This window comes from Rhea pennata, chromosome 29 (assembly GCF_028389875.1).
Source record: "Rhea pennata isolate bPtePen1 chromosome 29, bPtePen1.pri, whole genome shotgun sequence".
Classification (NCBI taxonomy): domain Eukaryota; kingdom Metazoa; phylum Chordata; class Aves; order Rheiformes; family Rheidae; genus Rhea; species Rhea pennata.
In genome coordinates this window covers 4,162,919-4,182,862 of record NC_084691.1, presented here as the reverse complement: position 1 = coordinate 4,182,862, position 19,944 = coordinate 4,162,919, and the positions used below count along the sequence as shown (strand labels likewise).

General features: G+C 51.7%; 4 protein-coding genes across 4 annotated transcripts in view; 3 read left to right on the top strand and 1 right to left on the bottom strand.

Moving 5' to 3' along the window:
• SCN8A (sodium voltage-gated channel alpha subunit 8) overlaps window positions 1-2,640 on the bottom strand; it is a 51,325-nt gene extending 48,685 nt beyond the window's left edge. Inside the window, exon 1 of the mRNA XM_062597143.1 lies at window positions 2,464-2,640. The gene's annotated coding sequence lies outside the window, so the exon portion shown is untranslated. The remainder of the gene's footprint in view (window positions 1-2,463) is intronic.
• On the top strand, window positions 1,850-9,985 carry LOC134152181 (N6-adenosine-methyltransferase TMT1A-like). Its single transcript, XM_062597338.1, has 3 exons — window positions 1,850-2,161; window positions 3,735-7,937; window positions 9,664-9,985. Exons 2-3 carry the CDS (start codon window positions 7,443-7,445, stop codon window positions 9,898-9,900), a joined length of 732 nt encoding a protein of 243 aa, XP_062453322.1. The 5' UTR covers window positions 1,850-2,161; window positions 3,735-7,442; the 3' UTR covers window positions 9,901-9,985.
• A 1,941-nt stretch (window positions 9,986-11,926) lies between these two features.
• On the top strand, window positions 11,927-13,755 carry LOC134152178 (N6-adenosine-methyltransferase TMT1A-like). Its single transcript, XM_062597335.1, has 2 exons — window positions 11,927-12,552; window positions 13,484-13,755. The coding sequence occupies exons 1-2, from the start codon at window positions 12,043-12,045 to the stop codon at window positions 13,718-13,720; spliced, it is 747 nt and encodes a 248-aa protein (XP_062453319.1). The 5' UTR covers window positions 11,927-12,042; the 3' UTR covers window positions 13,721-13,755.
• A 781-nt stretch (window positions 13,756-14,536) lies between these two features.
• On the top strand, window positions 14,537-19,658 carry TMPRSS12 (transmembrane serine protease 12). Its single transcript, XM_062597314.1, has 5 exons — window positions 14,537-14,627; window positions 15,129-15,327; window positions 16,926-17,197; window positions 17,993-18,135; window positions 19,184-19,658. The coding sequence occupies exons 1-5, from the start codon at window positions 14,537-14,539 to the stop codon at window positions 19,418-19,420; spliced, it is 942 nt and encodes a 313-aa protein (XP_062453298.1). The 3' UTR covers window positions 19,421-19,658.
• The last annotated feature ends 286 nt before the right edge of the window (window positions 19,659-19,944 follow it).

Here is a 19,944-nt window from a genome sequence, read left to right as displayed (position 1 = left end):
GTCCCTGACGGCTACTCTTGCTGCTTACGAGATCCTCCATGCTGATGTGCTCCATCAGGCAGGGATAGCACTTTGCTACAGGAGAAGACAGAGGAGAAAGGCACAAGTTATTCTAACTTCGGGGCAGTATTCAGAAGCACTTCTTCCATAGGATGGAAGATCACACGAAAAGTTAGAAGCTACTCTTGAATCTGAGATACCATCAAGGGAGGGTTTTACTACGTTTACCCTGCCGCCGTGAGCTACCTGCTCTGCCCTTGTCCTCTCCGGCTTGGCGACTGCCCACTCGGTTCTTCTGGGTCTGGAATCACGCGGCATAGAGGAGGATCTGAGCCTGCGAGGAGCACGCTTCACGGTCCCTCTCGGCCGAAAACGCCACCAAGAAGGACAGCTAACGGCAGTTTCCTCCGAGGGTGGATGCCTTTTAACCAGGGACGGGACCACGACCACCAGCGCGGTCCAGTGGACTGAAATAGCCTTCAGGAAGCTCTGAAGCACGCGGGATTCAGACCAACGGCCCAGCGACGGTCAGCTCTGCACGCAGCACCGCTAACACGAGCCATCACGTGCAATCCCTTCCGTGCGCGGGGGGGGGGGGGGGGGTTATTACTTCTCCCACCTTCGCGGCTGTGCCCCGTTGCAGACGAACTTGCCCGTATCTCTAACGCCTTCGTCATTGCTGTCTGACCACGCTTGCTTTCACCCGGGCCGGCTGGTTGGACCCGACGGCCGGCGCCGGCGCCCTGCTCGTTCCAGCGGCAGCCGCAAGCGCGCGGGGAGGAAGGCACCGGGCAGCGGACGGGAGCGCGCGGCAAAGCGGCGAGCACGGACCGACGAGCAGAGCGAAGCCCCCCCTGGCTCGCCCTCGCGACAACCCGCAGCCGAGGCCGCGGCGGGAAGGGCGAAGGCGGCGACACGGCGCTTGGCGCTTCCAAGCTCGGCCGCTCGCGCTCGGGGCTGCTTCGGCCCCTCTTCCTCCCCCTCCAGCCGGAGGCTCAGACAACCGCCCGTGCCGCAGTTCCAGCGGCCCGGAGCCGCCCGCCCGGCCCCCGCGGTTACATAAGCGGCTCCGGGCGCCGCTGTCCGCTCCAGCACCGCGGGCCGCGCCGTCGGGGGAGCGGCGGCCCCGCGGCAGCCCGACGCCCGGCGGGGAGGGGGGGTGGGGTGGGGTGGGGGCGGCTGCTCCCCCCGGAGCGGCGCCGGAACCGGGGGGGGCCCTCAGCGCTTCTCCCTCCGCCTCCCCCCCCCCCCCCCCGCTCCCTCGGAAGGCGCCGCCGGGCTCCCGGGCAGCCTCGCCGCTCGCCTCCGAGTCCCTGCCGGTGTGAAACGAGGACAGACGGGTCACGGGTTGCCATCGGGGCGGATTGCTGCAGCGTTGCAAGGGCCCGGCGACATGTCGGCGCGCACGGACACACACACCGCCTCCCCCCCCCCTCCTCCATCCCCACCCCCCACGGGCGAGCCCACCCGCGCGGCTCCTCAGCGACCCCACGGCAGTCACCTCTAACGCAGCGCACACGCAAAGCAAGCGCCGGCTGAACCCACCGCCCCCGCAGACCCCCAGCCTCTCCCCCCCCCCGCCGTCCAGGGACCACCTGGCTCCGGCCCGGCCGCCCCCGCTGCACCCACCGCCCTTCCCGGTGGGCTTCACCTCGGCTCATCCGCAGCTCCCGCCGTCGAGTCTCCTCCAGCTCCCCCACCCCCACGTCAGCTGGGCACAGTTTGCACCAGCAAGGAGGGGGGGGAGGGGGAGAAGACACCCAGATTTTTAATAGAAAAAAAAAAAAAAAAAAAAAAAAGGCTGGTGAACAGGCAGTTCCTTTTCCCCGAGGCGGGGGGGGAAGGAAAAACGAAAACAGAAAAAGCAGCAGCCTGCCCGGCTCCTTCCCCCGAGCGGGCACAGCGGAAGGAAGCGAGGGCGCCAAGCGCGATGCCCATCGAGGTCAGCTGGAGCACCGAGGCCGCCCCCCCGGGGCTCCCCCCCCCCCAAAAAAAAAAAAAAAAAAAACCCTCTCTCCTGCAACTTCTCCCCCCGTGGCCGCCGGGGAGGGGGCGGCGGCGGGGGCCGGTCCCGCAGGGATGCCGAGGAGACCCGCGGGCCTCTCCCGCGGCGACGGGGCGGGCGGAGCCCTGCCCGCGGCCCCCCTCCCAGCTCCGCCGGGTAAGGGGGCGAGGGGCAGCGCCCGAGGTGGGGGGGGGGGGGGAGAGATGAGGAAGAGGGGGGGGGCGGGGGAGGCGCCCTCGGCAGCGCGGGGAGGGAGGGGTGGGGGGGGGGGAAGCAGCGGCCGGGGAACCGCTCTGCGGCAAAGCCCCCGCCCGAGCAGGGAGGGAGCGGGGCGAAAATCCCGACAGCGGGGCGGCGGCGGGGGGCGAGGCGCGCGCGGCCCCGCGCCGCCGTCGGGTGTCCCGTCCGTTCGTGTCCCCCCCCCCCCCCGCCCCCGCCCCCGGGCGCGGTGCACTTACCGCGGCGGCGGCGCTAGCGCGTGTCCCGCGGGGCGCTGCCGGACTGCGGCGCGGGGGGAGCCGCAGGAGGAACTGCGGTTGTCGCCATCTTGGCGCGCCGCTGCCGCCGCCGCCGCCGCCGCCTCCCCCGGCGCAGCGCGCCCTGCCCTTGCATAATGGATGGCTCCGGGCAGCGCCGGCGGAGGCGGCGAGCCCGAGCCCCGGCCCCGCGGCGGCCCCCGCGCCCGCCCGCCCCGCCCGCCGCCCCGCCCCGCCGCGCCGCGCCGCGCCGCGCAGCCCCGCGAGGGCTGCCCCCGGCGAGACCCCCCCCCGACGGCGCGGGGCTGCCCCCGGCGAGACCCCCCCCCGACGGCGCGGGGCTGTGCACGGGGAGACCCCCCCCCCTACCCCGGCCCCGACGGCGCGGGGCTGCCCCCGGCGAGACCCCCCCCCGACGGCGCGGGGCTGTGCACGGGGAGACCCCCCCCCCCCTACCCCGGCCCCGACGGCGCGGGGCTGCCCCCGGCGAGACCCCCCCCCGACGGCGCGGGGCTGTGCACGGGGAGACCCCCCCCCCCCTACCCCGGCCCCGACGGCGCGGGGCTGCCCCCGGCGAGACCCCCCCCCGACGGCGCGGGGCTGTGCACGGCGAGACCCCCCTACCCCGGCCCCGACGGCGCGGGGCTGTGCACGGGTGAGACCCCCCCTCTTGACGGCGCGGGGCTGCCGCCGATCGAGACCCCCCTACCCCGGCCCCGACGGTGCGGGGCTGCTGCCGTGCGAGCCCCCCCCTCCGACCCCGATGGCGCGGGGCTTCCTCTGGGTGAGCCCCCTCCCCATGCGAGGACCTTCTCCACGACGGCGCGGGGCTGCCCCCGTGCGAGGACCCCCCCCCCCGTGCGAGGATCCCCCCCCCCCGACGAGCCCCGCCCCCACCCCGACGGCGCGGGGCTGGCCCCGTGTGAGCCCCCCTCCCCAACCACGACGGCGCGGGGCTGGCCCCGTGTGAGCCCCCCTCCCCAACCACGACGGCGCGGGGCCGGCCCCGGGTGAGCCCCCCACCCCACCCCGACGGCGCGGGGCTGCCCCCGGGTGAGCCCCCCTCCCCAACCACGACGGCGCGGGGCTGCCCCCGGTGAGCCCCCCTCCCCAACCACGACGGCGCGGGGCTGCCCCCGGGTGAGCCCCCTCCCCGACGGCGCGGGGCTGCCCCCGGGTGAGCCCCCACCCCACCCCGACGGCGCGGGGCCGGCCCCGTGCGAGCCTCCCACGTGCTCCTCGGGTGCCCACAGCAGCCGCTCTGCTCGCTGCCACACACCGCTGCAACCTCCCATCCCGAGCCAAGCTTAGAGGGTGCCGCCGCACGGAGCAAAGCGAGGCATCAACTCTTCGCTTTCCCGTCCGTTTGCTATGGAAAATGCCCCACCGGCGGTGCGCCCGCGTACGACTGCGGATCCGCTTGTGCGAGGAGGGCACCTTCGCAGCCAACGTCCGCGCTGCTAACCCATGATCAAGTTAGCAAGTGTTCTGGTGATTAACACCAAATGCCTGGTTTCTGAGATCACGCCGTCTGCATGTAACTGTATTCCGATCTCAGCGTTTCTGACTAGTTTTAGCAGAGGATTAGCAGTTTCGAAGATTACCAAGTTCCAGAGAGTTTGGTGAAAAGACAAGATTTCCCCGAGAAATCTTCCGAGCACCACCTAAGGGTGCCACGGCCCAGGGGAAGGCTGCAGCCCGCGGACCGGCACTAGTGGAGGCCAGAACACGCACAGCAGATACTTCCATAAATGCTCCCAAAATAAACGCTGGTCAGAGTTTACTATGGAACATAAATCTACAGAAAACCAGGCATCATTAGCTTTGATGCCCATGAAAACACTGTGATTTAACCTCTGTACTTGTCTGGAAGACTGAGCGCCGTTAAAACGGAGCCGGCTCTGGAATCACGGAGATCAGCGGATGACGACGAGATTTTACAAAGGAAAAAGCTCCAATAGGACGTGTGTATCTTACGTGCCCGTGTTCTTTGCTGGGTAACTCTTCCTTCCAGTTGCACGTGGCTCACAGACTCTGGCAGCGTCGGCGAAAGCCTCAGCTCCGCTGGCGTGGGCGGACCTGAAGCGCCCGCGCGCCGGCAGTGCAGGTCGGAAGAGCAGCTCTCCAGCGAAGGCACTGAACTCCAGCGAGCAGCGGCTGCGTAAGCAGTAAATCCCGTCGTTTCAGACGTGCGGCTCGTGGTGTCCAGCCCCGGGCCTCGCGGGCTGGCGTCAAGGCGGCGTGCGCCGCGGCGGCTCCGGGTAGGGACGCCCTCCCGGCCGCGGAAGCTGGCATTTCGTCCCGACTCCGGAGCAGGATGCAGGGTTCCTAGGAGAAGGGACCAAACAAGGGCGTGTTTTAGAGAAATCTTTTCAGGTTTCTCCTCAAAGCTCCTTCCTCCGCCCCTGCCAGTCTTCCCAGCCAGCTGCGGAGCTGCTAAATGCCCAGCAGTTTGCTGAAGAGAGAAAAATCTACTGTTCTCTGCTACATCCCCATCACACAAGCAGATTATTGTTTTTTTCCCAGTGAAATAGTAACAGAATACTAATGATTGATCCAAGTTACCCCTCTAATTTAAGACAGACAACTTCCCCAGCTTTATACCGATAACTTACGCTGTTGGGATTAAAATTTTAGGATCAATTTTTATCGTTACGCAATTCCCGTTTTCCGCAGGACTGTGCCCGTGTTGCTGAGACGACAACCTGAAATGCTGTATTAGGTTGCTGGTTTTTCTTTTTTAAATCCACCTTGCAGGCATGCCCTCTTCACGGGATTTTAAAGCTGGTCCTCTGAGCAGAGCTCCAGGGCTCGTGTGCCATGTGCTGAGCAGACAACCTCACGGCACTGCGCTCGAGAACTCGTTTATCTTGCTTTGGATATGGCACAGGAACTAAATCTGCCCTCACCGCACACCGCTGGCTCTTACGGGACTGCTCTAATATAACACAAGGGCAGATGCAACTTAAACAGATTAAGGTATTTCAAATCAGAATTTCCAAAAGAATACACTTTAATGCTACTGAAATGCAAGGATCTGGAGAAAGTTGTGGTCCAAACTGGACTTTCTGAAGCTTGGTACTCACTAAGGCTTACGTTTCCAAAGGGATGGAAAACAAGAGGAAATAAAAACACTGAGATAGAGAAAAAGAATTCTACTGATAAAAAACTGCTAGGAAACAGGACAGCAACACCCAAATACAGAGTTTTAAATTGTTCAAAAAACAAAGTTAAGCCATACGACTTAAGAAATAGAAAAAATTATCTTCTCTGCATAGATACCAGAGCCAACGCGTTGAACTGAGCAGTGCTGCACCCACCCCACCGCAAGGCAAAGCTGCCAGCACTGGGACAAGCGATCAGTTCGGCAGCAAAACAAGCCATCGACCCCCAGACGGACACGCAGGCGCACGCCCCGGCCCCCGGCGAGGGCACCCGCAGCCCCGAAGGATACCGGGGCCACGCATTCCCACCGGGGGCAGGCAGCACACCGAAACTACATCCTTCAAGGACGCTCCCGGGCCCCAAGGGCGCTATTACAGCCCGTATAAGACATCTTGGAGCACGTTGCTTAAAGAAATAAGTAGGTCAACGCTCACATGTTGGGCAGTCATAGCAAAAAAAAAAAGGGGGGGGGGAAGGGATCATAATTGAGCTAAATGATCCCAGCGCAGCCTGCTAGCAAGCAGGAGGGTAAAGCATTCCCGCCGGGTCCCCCGGGGCAGCATCACCCCTGCGCTGAACGTGTGCGGCAGCAAAAATCCCACCTTTCCTCTGCTGGTTCTCCCTGCTTCTCTGACAGCAAAGCTGCCAGCCACTCGCGCCATGCAGCACCCGAGGTGGAGGCGCTTTCAGAGCAGTTTGACGCAGAGAGCGCAGCGCTGGGGCATGCCCTGTTTTCAGCGGGTGCTGCTAACCACCTAATTCACTGCCCCAGACCGTGCTGAAAGGGGGTCCCCAGGAAATGAGTGCGCTCGGAGTTTTACAAGTATTTCGAAGATAACGTGGCCTTGGAAAGCAGATAAATATCACAGCAGCTATAATATAATAAATATATAAGCAGATAATAAAGTAACTCTGGTTAATGATCTTAAGTCCCCTCCCCGAGGACTTGGGGAACGGAGCAGAGCGAGTTCTGCCGTTCCCGCGCCGGCGCGCAGCTAGCCGAGGCCGAGCCGCCTCCTGAAGCAGCGCAGAGCTGCCCAGAACCGCGAACCAAAGGCGCTGCCTTTCCCTTCTTCGAGCATCACAGCCCTCGCTGCCTTTCCCTTCCCGCTTTGTGCCCGGTCGGTTCACAAGCTCTGCGGGCAGGGACGTGTCACACACTCGCTCACGCGCCTGCCACGCAGCCAGGGTACCCATTCGGGGTGCAGTAACCCCCGCGAGGTGCAGAGCCCTGCGTTTCACAAGCACCGTGCAAGCAAGCCAAAGCTGAACCAGGCTCAGCAGCTGGAATGACGATGTCATTACACAGGTAGTCGCACGGGGACAGCTAAAGAGATCGCTATAGTCTGAAACACTTCTGCTGTCTCATGAGTGCAGTTCTTCCATGACCCAAACGTACTGCGTTCTTAACCAAACTCTGTATCAACTACGAGGTGCGGTAACATTCCCAGGTTCCTGGGAGAGGCGATTAAAGTGCACTGCAAACCCCGCCACAGTTGCTCAGGAGAGCGTGAGAGCTATGACGATGCAGCAGTCACCAAAACGGACAGGCAAACCGCCTGCGAGGGGTCACGAAGCGCGAAGGCCCCGCGCGCCGCGCTGTCCCCTCCCTCCTCCGAGGCTTGCAGCGGTTCTGCGCGGCCGAAGCGGTGCCTGCCGCACTGTCGCTTTAAGCCGGCGTTTGGAGAGCGGCCAGCGAGGAAGAGGGACGCATCCGGTGCAGAGCCGGCACCGGGAGACCTGCGGCCCGCGGCGCACGGCCCGGGCGCTGCGCGGTGCTCGGGGTCCCCGCGACGATGGTTCTCCTCTCCTGTCTCCAGAGATGCATTCAGCTCCTCATCTGGCCTGTATATATACTTGCCTACATGGGCTTATGGGACTCCTTCTATAAGAGAGTTTTTCCGTACATCATGGCCAGGTTTGCACCGATCTACAACCAGAAGGTCTGCAAGCAGAAGCAAGAGCTGTTCAGCAACTTGAGGAAATTTGCCGGCCCTTCAGGCCAGCTCAGGTTGTTGGAAATAGGCACAGGCACCGGCACCAATTTCCAGTTCTACCCACCAGGCTGCCAGCTTACATGCACCGATCCTAATCCCAATTTCAGGCAGTTCCTCCTCAAGAGCCTCTCGGAGAACCCGCATGTCCAGCTTGAACGCTCGGTGGTTGCTTCTGGGGAGAATCTGCACGAAGTACCGGATGGCGCCGTGGACGTAGTGGTGTGCACCTTAGTGTTATGCTCTGTAACCAACGTCAGCAAAGTCCTGAAGGAAGTTCTGCGAGTGCTCAGGCTGGTAAGCTGGGGCAGCGCAAGGACGGGAGGGAGGAAACGGTCCTGCTCTCACTTCTAATTTCCTTTTCCTTGCCAAATCCTCTTTCTTTCTCTCTTGTAATCTTGCCTATTAGAGGAAGGCCTGTCAACTTCTTCACTCTTACTGTGCTGTAAATACCTGTAGACCCTTCTGCGATCACAGGAGAGAACATCCATCCTACTAGATCATGTAACACCCAGATGCAGCAGAATCAAAGCGGTACTCCTGGTCTGCACAGTGTACCACTCACAAGTCATTTCTTTGGTGCTGCTTCACCTGTTTTTGGAAGAACCAGTTCATCCTGCCCTACCGCTCCCTCCCCAGCATGTGACTGGGGTGCTGCCAAGCATGCAGAAGGCCTGGAGCACCTGCAAGGCAGCGCTGGTGGCTGGGGCAATGGAGACAGCTGCTCAAACAGGGCACTCTGACTCCTCTACTTGCAGCTGGGCAGCCTGCAACATCTCCAAGACCAAAATTCTGAGCAGGTCCTGGGGGCTGCGAGGAGCAGGAGGAGAGCAGTACAGAGTAAGGATTACGGCAATAAAATGAGGGAAGTAAGGGGCATGAAGGAAGAAGCAGGCAGGGATGTGAGTTCTAACACAGGTAAAAGAACAATTTCCGTTTATAGTTGCCCTGTGCATTCAGTAGCAACTGCTCTCACCTTTCGACCTGACCCCTGTGACCAAGTATTTTCATTATAATCTAAGGTGATCCTTGTAAAACATCACATTCCCATGTATTTACATACCTCTCTTCCACTATGATACTTTTTTTTTCTTACTAGTTATCTCAAAATAACTGGGGAGGGGTTTAAATTCCACTTTAAGGCAAATCATATCTACATAGGCTGGGTTCAATCTATGCAACTGGTCAGAACCTTCCTGTGTAAATAAGATTTCATCCCTGGATGTGGCTTATAACCCACTTCACTCCTCAAGGTTACCTTGTACACTCTTAGAAAGCAAAACTAGGGAAGAGGGAGTAAGATCATACCCAACACTCTCCACTAAGAAGAGGAGGGAACTGCCAACTCAGAACCCTTGACTTCTGCGTGTGGACCCACTAGACAGCCTTTACTGTTAGGAAAAGGCTTGCTTACGATACGAGATTTGCCTTTTATCTGTTGTTTATAAACACTGAAAGGCATTAAATTAGACGTGGCAAAAGATCCAGTTAAACATGGACAGGGTTCACAAGACCGACAACGAACAAACTATTACGTGCTGTACATACTAGCTGTAGCCTCGATCTCTCTTCCGGGACATTTGATTTCTGCTTGCTAACAGCTATCTCACAGGCTTTACAAACATTAAGAAATGAACTCTTAATTACTGCTATGTGGTGTAAGCAACAAGTTTATTCACACTTTACCGATGAGGAGAACTGAAACACAGGGAAGTTAAGTGGCTTCTCCAAGATCATGCAGGGCAGCTGGAGCAGAGATAAATACCCTTGCACCTATCAGAAAATAAGCAATCATCCAGCAAAAACCACTACCTTCTATGCAGATTCAATGGGAGGCAGTTACAGAGACTTCACTACTCAAAACAAACATGAATCCACCATGCACAATCTCTAGGAAAGGAGGCCAGTCTCCAGAGGTGAAAAAAGGGCAGTCTGTTTGCTGAAAATTAAATAATAAAGTTCTACACACACAGGTGCAACCTCCTACGTCCTTTTTATATTTTTTTATGGCATTGTTTTACAGGGTGGAGCGTTTTACTTTTTGGAGCATGTGGCTGCAGATCAATCCAGTTGGACCTACTTCTGGCAAAAGGTGTGTGACCCAGCCTGGAAGTGTTTCGGAGATGGGTGTTCCTTGAGCAGAGAGACACAGAAGGAGCTGGAGAAAACTAACTTCTCGGAACTGAACTTGAGGCGCATACATGTCGCACCACGCTGGAGTCCCACCAGTCCTCATATCATTGGATATGCAGTAAAATAAATGAGTATTTTTCACTGGATACTAGCCTTACAGTAAACCTATATACAACAGCGAAATATCCAGAATAAAAAATGTGAAAAACTTCCTAAGCATCCATAGCTCATTCAAATTGGGAATCACATTCTTCCATCTTTTAGACAGTTTTTCTGGCTGGAGCTCTTAAATAGAGCTGTGCACAAGGACCAAGCAAATCAGAAACAAAAACAGAGAATGCATTTCAGTGCAAAGCAAAATCAAGGAAGAATCATTGTCTTAGAGTTGAGAAAGGGGAGAGGAAAGAAAGGGAAGAGAGCTTTGCTATGTTAGCTCTCTGTACTTGTTGGCAAAGACTATTACTCAGCCTTTAAGGTTTCAGATTCAGGACGCATACATAATAGATACAGCATCAGTACAAGCATTTTTCTTTCAGTCTGCCCATTACAAAATACCACTAGGAGCCAGCATTCACTCTCCCATGCCAGTTGAGTCCTCCCTTATTAGACTGTTTATTCAGGGAAGTGCCCATTAGAGCACCAGAGCTTTCACTGGCCATTAGATGCTAGTGCTATCAGTCTAGATTTAACTTACAACCTACAAAGCAAAAAAGGGGAACTTCTCCTCACACTGGCCTTTGCTAAATCAGGTGGCAGAAACCTCATCTCAGCTGTGAAATGGTCTCTCTAAGCCATGCTCCTACAGCTTTTGTCGTGCTCTGCTAAGAAGTGAAACCTATGCTTAAACTCTTCATATTCTACTCTCCCTCCAGTCCAGATTACACCTTTAAGGTATCAAGTCTTTTTAAAAGCCACACATTTCATTAGCAAAGTTTTCCAGTAAAACTCCCCTAAGACACCAAGAGAAGGTGCTGTTATCTTGGCCACTGCTTCATCTTCTTTTTGATTTTCCACAGTAAAGCATCTAATAATTAAAACCTGGTGCAAATGATATTTAAGAAAAGAACGCACTCAGTGCCTCTGTTCTGTGCTCCACACACGTCCAACTGGCTCACACACGAAGTGCATCTGAAGTAACTCCCGCTGTTCAGATGTGTTTCTCTAACGCAGTTACCACATGGTGGAGGTATGAAGGTATCACAACAGCGTTTAGTAATAAAGCAGTCGTATAATGCTGCTGCTGCATGCTGCTATTTTATTTGCTTTCTTACCACTAGAGGGAGGAGGCAGCTCCTTGGACAAGCAGCTACCCATCACCCAACAGAAAAACAAACTTCTCCAGGGCAATTCACAGCAGAACTACTTGAATTAGGGAACTAAACCCGAAGGGTGCAAACAGCCCCCCATCCCTTTACTAGACTCACTCTAGGCAGAGCAATTAAGTGCCAGTGGCTGCTCTACACCGCCACTACTGAACCCTGCAAAAAAACATCAGTGATAGAAAAGCTGAAAAATTTTCACAGCAAATGGATTGTACATTGTCAGCTCAGGCTAATAAAGTTAGCAAAACCAAGCTACCACAGACAGTGAATACTGAATTAATAGACTGTTTTCTCTCTGGTCCATGATTCCCATCAAAGATCTGAATGGTAACTAAGAAAAGCAAGTTCATTCACCGCAAAGGAGCCCACATCCGCATGTAAAAAAATATCTGAGGTGTCCATGGAGTGGCAAGACTGAAAACTGCTGCTGCAGAGAAAGCACCCAGCAGGCAGCTGACTGGCTCATCTAGCTACTTCAGAGACCTAAAACTTGGTGGTAAATAACCCTTAAATACATGCCTTTTAACCAAAAAGTTAATGAAACAAAATTTAATGTCTGTAGCACATCTGGAGTTCAGATTAACTTCCTACCACTCACTGAACACAAGATACAGTTTCTTTAAGAGATATAAACTGTAATCTGAAACTGCTGAACACCAGATTAAAGTGATTGCTGACATTTTGCCAGCAGTTAAATACAAAAGATGTACTCTCCAGATTATCTAGGTTACTTAATAAACTGGCAGCTCCTTTTCTGGCAGCTCCTTTTTTTTTGCGCAAGCTGGGGCATGACGGCAACTGTTTGGTATGCAGTGCTGTTTTTCCCCTCCTCGCCTGTGACTGCACTAGAGAGGAACACAGCAAGCACACAAACCCAGCTCCAAGTTCCCAGTGTGCTAACGCGCCGAGGAACAAGCTCTGTGCTGTACGGATCCTCTGCCTTCACGATGGAAACGACGGAGGCCAGCATTCTGCTCTTCCGCGCCTGCCTCGCACTGCTTGCCATGCCCGTCTACCTGCTATCATTCCTGGGCTTATGGGAGCCTTTCTGTAAGAAAGTATTTTTTCCTTTCATCCTCAAGAAGCTTTCTGCCGTTCACAACAGGAAAACACTGAAGCAGAAACAGGAACTATTTCGGAATCTGCCTGAGTTTGCAGGCGCCTCCGGAGAGTTGAAGCTGCTGGAGATTGGGACCGGCTGCGGCGCTAACTTCCAGTTCTACCCACCAGGCTGCAAAGTGACATGCACTGATATAAACCCCCACTTCCAGCAAAGCCTTTCTCAAAGCATGAAAGAGAACCAGCACCTCCACTATGAGCGTTTCTTAGTAGCTGCGGCAGAAGACCTGAGCCAGGTGCCCAGCGGCTCTGTGGACGCAGTTGTTTGCACTTTAGTCCTATGCTCCGTGAAGGACATAAACAGCACCTTGAAAGAAGTATTGCGAGTGCTCAGATCGGTGAGTATTTGAAGAAGAAGTTTTATGTTATTTCTTTTATCATCTGTTCAGAGGCACTGCACCAAAACAAAAATTTGCCTTTGAGCTTACAAGCCAGACCCCGTTTATTTTCAAAATAAAATGAGATTTTCCAACCACCCTGCAATGCTAAATGGTGCAAAACAGTAGCAGCCTACTGGTCAGTCAGTCTTAGTTCAGCCTTAAAAGTAACACAGTAAGTAACTAGAATTGCCATTAATCTTGTAAGTAACTATAGCCTATCATTTAAAGCAGAACTGGCTCCTTCGTTGTTGGCCCTCTCGTTGCACCAGATTTTCTTTTGGGGAGATGGGGGCGGGGGAGAGATCTTTGATCAGGACTGAGAGCCTGTGTTTTAAAATAAACTGCTTTAGCATCTTAGAGGGCCTGATCTACCTGTATGACTAAAGCGATCTAATTCAACGCCTTCATCCCCTGTAGCGTCCCATTCAAGTTAAGGAGAAAAGAAAGCTATTTTTTGCAGTAGAATTTCAGCCTTTAAAATAGTATTTTCGACACAATCCTTTGGGTTGCCAAAAACAACAAGTTCTGGTAGGATTCATACATTTCACCTAGTTTGCTTCGAAAAAATGACATGCCAGCAACTGCAACTGAAACAAAAAGACAAAGAACAAACGACTGCTGTAAGAACGAAGGGATCAGGTAAGTGCACCTTTCATCCCGTCAGAATACGCATTCTGAGTCTCTGCAAGTCTCCTTGTATTAATTCCAACTGACATTACAGAAGTAAAAAGCTGTCAGGAATGGGGTAGAAAAAGATACCGTCGAAGTGAGCGAACTGAGTTTCCCATGCATTGAACTGCTTTTGCAAACAGGTGGGTCGGGGGGGGGGGAAGTGTCTGCTGCGCGCACATTTCTCCTGCGATATTCTGAGATGATTTTGCTTCCCCAGGGCGGTGCTTTCTACTTCTTAGAGCACGTGGCTGACGATCGCTCCAGCTGGAGGTATTTTTGGCAGCAGATCTGCTATCCAACTTGGAAACTCGTGTTTGATGGGTGCTGCCTAACAAGAGAGATATGGAAAAACCTAGAACAGGCCAACTTCTCCGAATTGAAATTACAACACATCACCGTTCCTCTACCTTGGCCACTTATTAAGCCTCATATCATTGGACATGCTGTGAAGTAATTCATATTGCATGTGTATTAAACCATTAGACCGATTGCAGTGTGCTAGTTGTGTTTCGCAAACGCTAGGAAACAGTCCCAGGTACGCGGCGGTTTGAGGAAGGCCTCACTGTTGCATCGCTGCTGCCAGCACAAGCTCCTGCCCTTCTGGATCTCATCCAGACTCACTTAGTTTCAAAACCAAGCAAATATGCTAGTACAGCAGCAAGAGCAAGCAAAAAAAAAAAATCTTTATTCAGGGGAGCTTCTGCTTAGCTGGCCAACGACTCCTCCAGATGCTCCTGGGCCAGTTCTCGCTGTCGGAAAGCGGGCAGAGCCAGGCACGGCGAGGCAGCCGAGGAGCCAGCCCTACCTCTGGGCTCCAGCCCAAGCTGCCGCCTCGACCGCACACTTCCCGCCTCGCTGTTCCAGCCCGTTGCCCTCTTTCAGCGCTTCGTTATCGCAGCTTGCTGCCGAGCGGTACAAAACGGGCAGGTGGCCGTGAACCCCTCAGCGGTAACCGCCGCTTAGCCGCAAGCCTCGGCGGGCGGCCACGCCGGACAGGTGCCCTGGCTCCTTGGATAGCGCTTATCCCAAGGCCCGCAGCCACCCACCGTGCTGTAACTGCTTGTAACGCTGTCAGCTGCTGTGACATTAAAGGACTTAAGTCTCTCGTAGTGCTTGATACGACACACGCAATGGCTGAGGCAGAGCCCGGGGCAGCGGCCGTCATGTCACCCCCGTCCCCTCTCCTCCCCTCCCCCCCCGCGCGCGGCCGTTGGCGCGTCACGTGCGCCGCCTCAGGGCCGCGGCCGCCATTTTGTCCCGTCGACAGAGGATGCGGCCGAGGCTGCCCGTCGCCTCGCTGCTGCTGCCGCTCCTCGCGGGCGCCGTGCCTGATGTCCCGGAGCCCTGGATATCCGCTGAAGGTACCGCGGCCCTACGCGGGCGCTGCGGCAGAGCGGCGGGCGTCGAAACAGCGGCCGCGGGCAGCTTCGAGCGGTTGGGAGCGGCGGAACTACAGCTCCCGTGAGCCCCCGCGCGGCGGGAGGCGGCGCGGCCGCCTCAGCCCCGCGGCGGCGGCAGGGAGGGAGGAGGGAGGGAGCCGGGCCCGTTTGGCGCACGGCTTCACCCCGCGGTTACCCGCAAACACGCGGGGAAGGGTTTCTGTCCACGCTTAAGGGGGATCAATACCAAAAACGCAGCAGCGATGGGAAGCCGCTCCCGCAAAGGTCTGCACGGCTGTAGGCAAAATAACCTTACAGTGTGAGGAAAAATATCCAGGGGATCTCCAGAATCAGGGCTCCACTGCGAACATCCACATAAATTAAATAAATGGAAACCACAGTATTTGCCAAAAAACGCCGCTGCCAGCCTGCTAAAGCCATGTTGGCACGTTGACGTAAGCGCTTCTGCTCCCTTTTGCACAGAGTGTGGCGAACGGCCGCTCGTGGAGGCGCTCTCCGGGCCTCGGATCGTGGGCGGACACGACAGTCAAGTGGGAGCCTGGCCGTGGTTAGTGAGCCTCCAGATCCACCAAGTTGGTGTACAATTCAAGCACGTGTGTGGTGGAGCCTTAGTTAACAAGAATTCAGTGCTTTCAGCTGCCCACTGTGCTGCACAGAGGAAGTATGTAATTTCATCTAAAAGTTCTTTCGGTTGAGTGTGAGAAGGGGCACGGAGGGGAGAAGCATCACCTTTGAGTCACAGCTGAATTTGCACTGGTTGTATTCTTTGGGAAAAAAAACAGAAATCAGTGGGACTGAGCTCTGATAACGCGAACAGAACTATGCACTTCCTGTTTACCAGTACTCCTGGTGGCTGGTAGCTGAGGAGCGAAACCCATCCCTCTGCCCTGCCGAGCTGCAGCAGCTGTGCTTGCTGACCGCTGCCGTCCTGGCAAGCTCGGTGTGGGATGCAAAGTTACACCTTAAAAACCCAGAAATTTTGGAAACATGCTTCTGGTTTGGCCCAGAACAACCTTTGCTACTTTTGCTGAAGGCTGGGTTGTTCTCATGTCTATGCAATATTTTTGTTAGGTTGGGGGTTTCCTTTTTTTAAAAAACACTAATTTCCAATTTTCTCAACAGATTTTTCTAAACTAGTGAAGCTCACTGCAAAAAGAAAATGAGAAAAATTGCCTCTTTTTTTCTTTTATTTTTTTTTTTTTTTTTAGTTTTAACACTACTTCCATTTTTCCCTGCTTAGCAGAACCAACAATTTGGCACTTCAGTACCTTTTCTTTGACAATGTGGTAATAATAACAACATACCTCAGAAGATGCTTCTTCATTGTACTTGGAGCAATTTTGCTGCATTTCAGATATTTGTTGTTTCCTTTACTGTAGCCTTGAAAATAGCTGCAGAATTTGCACATTTGTTCATGCAAGTTAATATTGATTGCATTATCTTTGTTGACATAACCTTGACATGGGGGTAATGGAATTGCCACAGTCTCTTTAAATTTTTAATCTCTGAAATTTTAATCTTAACTACTTTAACCAATTTTAACTTTAACCACCTATCAGAAGTTTGTTAGATCAGCTCTTTATTTCTTTAGTCCACTTTAACAACATCAATTGATCGTGGCATTTTATTGCAAATAATCAATTTAGTTTTTATCTTATACTCTGAAGAATTTTGGATATTAATCTGAGTTTTATAGCTTGCCCCTTTCTTCATTACAGGCCAAATTCAATTACCATTTAATATCAGTTAAGTTTTTTTTTTTTTCCTATGGACTTGAACAGAAACTAGGTCTGAATGACTCTGATCCTATTCCTAAATTTAACATTAAGTTGATACTAATATTTGTAACTTCTAGTTACTGGATTTTCTGAATCTAGGCACAAGCACTGTCTTTACAAGCACCATGGGTACAAGCCTACCACCTTTTTGTAAAAGAAATCCATGTGTTTATCTTCTTCAACTCAATACCTCCTGGGTGGCCTCTGCTGGGACAACAGTGGAAAGCAAAATCTGAGTATCAGCTTAAATCATTAATCTGAATTTGCTTTAAAAGATATAATCAGCATTAGGCAAACTTGAGTGTTAAATACAGCCAAAACTGTCATTAGCCAGATTTGCTCCAAAAACTATTTATTACAGAATTTTCAAGGTATATTCTCAAAGGTGCTTAAGCCAACAGCAAAGCAATAAGTTTAAAAAATGCCATCAAGAAATGCATTTACTATAAGATAACTAAAAAATAAATGAATTCTCTTTTAGGGACCCATATTTCTGGAGAGCTGTGATAGGCGTGCATAACCTTCGGAAACATGATAAGCATACAACAAAAATAAATATTAGAAACATCACTGTCCATCCAGAATTCAAGAAAGAAACATTTGAAAATGATATTGCGTTATTTAAACTTGATTCCTCTGTACGCTACAATGACTATATTCAGCCTATCTGCTTACCTTCCGCACACCTTTACCTATATATTGACAACGAAACAGACTGCTTTATAAGTGGTTGGGGACGTATAGCTGAGAAAGGTAAAAATTTACTTGCTTGCCAGACCAAGTTACAAACTAAGTAGCTGATCGCAGGTTTCAGTCCCTCAGGCTCACTGGCATCACTGAATCAGCTTGGGTGATAGTCTCCTCACAAAACATCATTAAATCCTTCTGCAATTGAAAATCTGCTCTCTGTGATTTTTCTATTTAAAGAAGATTAGGCCTACAAAGATGTAATCCAAAGACATAATTTGATTTTTAGCGTTTCTTCCAAGGATAACATGAAAAAAAGGAAAATAAACTAGCCTGACTTTCAGATTTTTGGTAGTTACTCAGTGTTGGCTGCCAGAAGTAGCTTTTATTGAGAAACAAAATTTCTGATGCAATGTGTTGTGAGCAGAGGGCTCCCAGTGTGTTTTGGGAATGCCTGCGCCCCCTCAAATTCTGTCTTCACTCACAATAGTCACAGACTTGATAGGCTGTAACTTAATGGTGTGCAGCATTTTTGAGTGGAGATTTAAAAGGCAGCCAGGGACCATACAAACTTGTTTGAGAAGCCACTATTGACATTTGGAACACAGCTAGTGACCAGTGTTGTTATCATTAATGTTCCTTCAGAGCAAGAAGGGCAAAAACTACAGCAGTCCCAAATCTGCAAATACTTAACTGACTTAAGCTTAAATCCACTAGAAGCAGGCACAGTCTCTGTATTAAGTACATATCTAGGCATGTACAGAATTATGCTTAAAGTACCAAAACAGGAAAAGAGAACACAGTAAGAATTGCCACATACAACAGCAGAGATATTTTAATGTGTACTGTTTTCCATTGCAGGTAAAACCTCAGCTGTATTAAAAGAAGCACGAGTGGAAATCATTCCTTCTGATGTCTGTAATGCTTTTGATTCTTATGGAGGACTGGTGCGTAGCAACATGATTTGTGCTGGCTATGAATCTGGAGGCACCGATAGCTGTCAGGTAAGAACAAACATCGCGTCCAACCTGCCACCATGGAAACCACTAAGCCAAATTCTCACAGGCATAACAATGACCAACATTTGTAGCATAATTAATTAAAACAGTACAAACAATAAATAAAACAGATACCAAATTGGAAAAAAAAAGTAGAGGTAAGATGGTGATTCCGAAGAAAAAGTGTATCTCAAACACACAAAAAGCTCAGCGATACTTGGTAGGAGGCAAAAATAAGCTAACAGGAGTGAAAGGAGAAATAACCCAAACAGAGCACACAGATATTGCTGTATACAACACTTCTCACAAAGATTTCAGTAAAATGCACACTATACAAACATACATATTTATATACACACACACATCTACACATCATTGTACATACACAGTTTATGTGAAGCACACACTTCAAATGTTTTTATGCTTTTGAAAGAGGACAGCAGCATTGGAAAGTGATTAGGTTCAGTGGCAAGATTGTGAATTAAATGCTGAGCAATCAGTATCTCTTTCGCAGAAAAGAGAGTTTTTCAGTCAAAAGCACTAGTATACAACGTTGGACACCAGTGGCGATACGGAGTTATTTAGTGCAGAAGATATTTATAATTAAAAAATGCAGTGTATTCGTAAGTACTTAGTCTGATAGGACTTCCTGCTTTCCTCAGCACGCTTCCTCTAAGTGACTTGGCAAAGATTCAGGGCTGTTTATTCATTACCAGGTTTCTTGGTTCTTACAGTTATGTATTGTTTGGACAGTGTAATTTGAACCCTCATATTAACTGATGACTAAGAAAGTTTAGGGAGACAAATCTTATAATGAAAAGCTGAAAAAAAGAGTCAACTTCAGTTAAAGGCACTGAAACAATCACGTCAGTATAGTATTCTGGTCAAGGTAATGTCACCCAGAGTAATTTATTTTGGTTTGTCCGTGAATTTTGGATACAGGAGACTTTTAGTTGATTAAGAAAAGGGGATACCTTATTGACCTAATGCTGCACTGCTTCTTAGAAGGAAAAATGTTACTACTGTTTTTTTTTGGAATGTTGTTTGTTAACAGGGAGACAGCGGTGGACCATTAACGTGCTATTTCCCTAGTAGCAGCAAGTACTACCTAATAGGGATTACCAGCTTTGGAATTGGCTGCGGCCGACCAAAATTTCCTGGGATCTATGTCCGTTTCTCTCCATACAGAAGATGGGTAGTATCTGAACTTCTGTTGAGTAACAGGGCTGTGACTCCCATGAGCATTACGCTTGTGATCTTTCTGACTGTGAGATGTATAGTGCTCACATAGGCTTTCTGAAGTGACAAGCCATTGCATCATCACAGTGAAGGTTTGGGCTGTTAAAACTTTGAAAACAAAGCTAACTCATGTTTTGTAAGACTAAATCTCAGGGTAGAAGGACAAATGCTTTTTTTTTTTTTTAGAAAGCATGTTTTTATCCAATTTCTGTATGTATAGATATAAAACTTTTTAATAAAGCAGTATTATTTTTGGAGTTACATTATTTCTTGTAAATAAATGAACTAAAGCAAGGGGCACACAATGAAAGCATATACAACCATTTGCTATTAGTGTAAGGTTTCAAACTGTGGTAAAACACCATCTTTGGGGGAGCATGAAATGGATGAATTCATTATGTCTAAAAAATATTAAAGTATACATCACCATGATTATTTGTTATGAGAATATTAATTCGCTGTTTGTTGGAAGAAAGCTGATACTTTACAATTTAACCTGGTCATACAGTGCACATAGTATTCTAGCTTAAAGGAGCACTGCAATGTATATTGTTGCTCTGAACTGTAAAATCTTAG

Coding starts and splice junctions, on each gene's coding strand:
- LOC134152178 (XM_062597335.1), top strand. CDS start 12,043: ATGGAAACGACGGAGGCCAGCATTCTGCTCTTCCGCGCCTGCCTCGCA. Junction 12,553..13,483: donor TATTGCGAGTGCTCAGATCG/GTGAGTATTTGA, acceptor TTGCTTCCCCAG/GGCGGTGCTTTCTACTTCTT.
- LOC134152181 (XM_062597338.1), top strand. CDS start 7,443: ATGGTTCTCCTCTCCTGTCTCCAGAGATGCATTCAGCTCCTCATCTGG. Junction 7,938..9,663: donor TTCTGCGAGTGCTCAGGCTG/GTAAGCTGGGGC, acceptor ATTGTTTTACAG/GGTGGAGCGTTTTACTTTTT.
- TMPRSS12 (XM_062597314.1), top strand. CDS start 14,537: ATGCGGCCGAGGCTGCCCGTCGCCTCGCTGCTGCTGCCGCTCCTCGCG. Junction 14,628..15,128: donor GCCCTGGATATCCGCTGAAG/GTACCGCGGCCC, acceptor CCTTTTGCACAG/AGTGTGGCGAACGGCCGCTC. Junction 18,136..19,183: donor GAGGCACCGATAGCTGTCAG/GTAAGAACAAAC, acceptor GTTTGTTAACAG/GGAGACAGCGGTGGACCATT.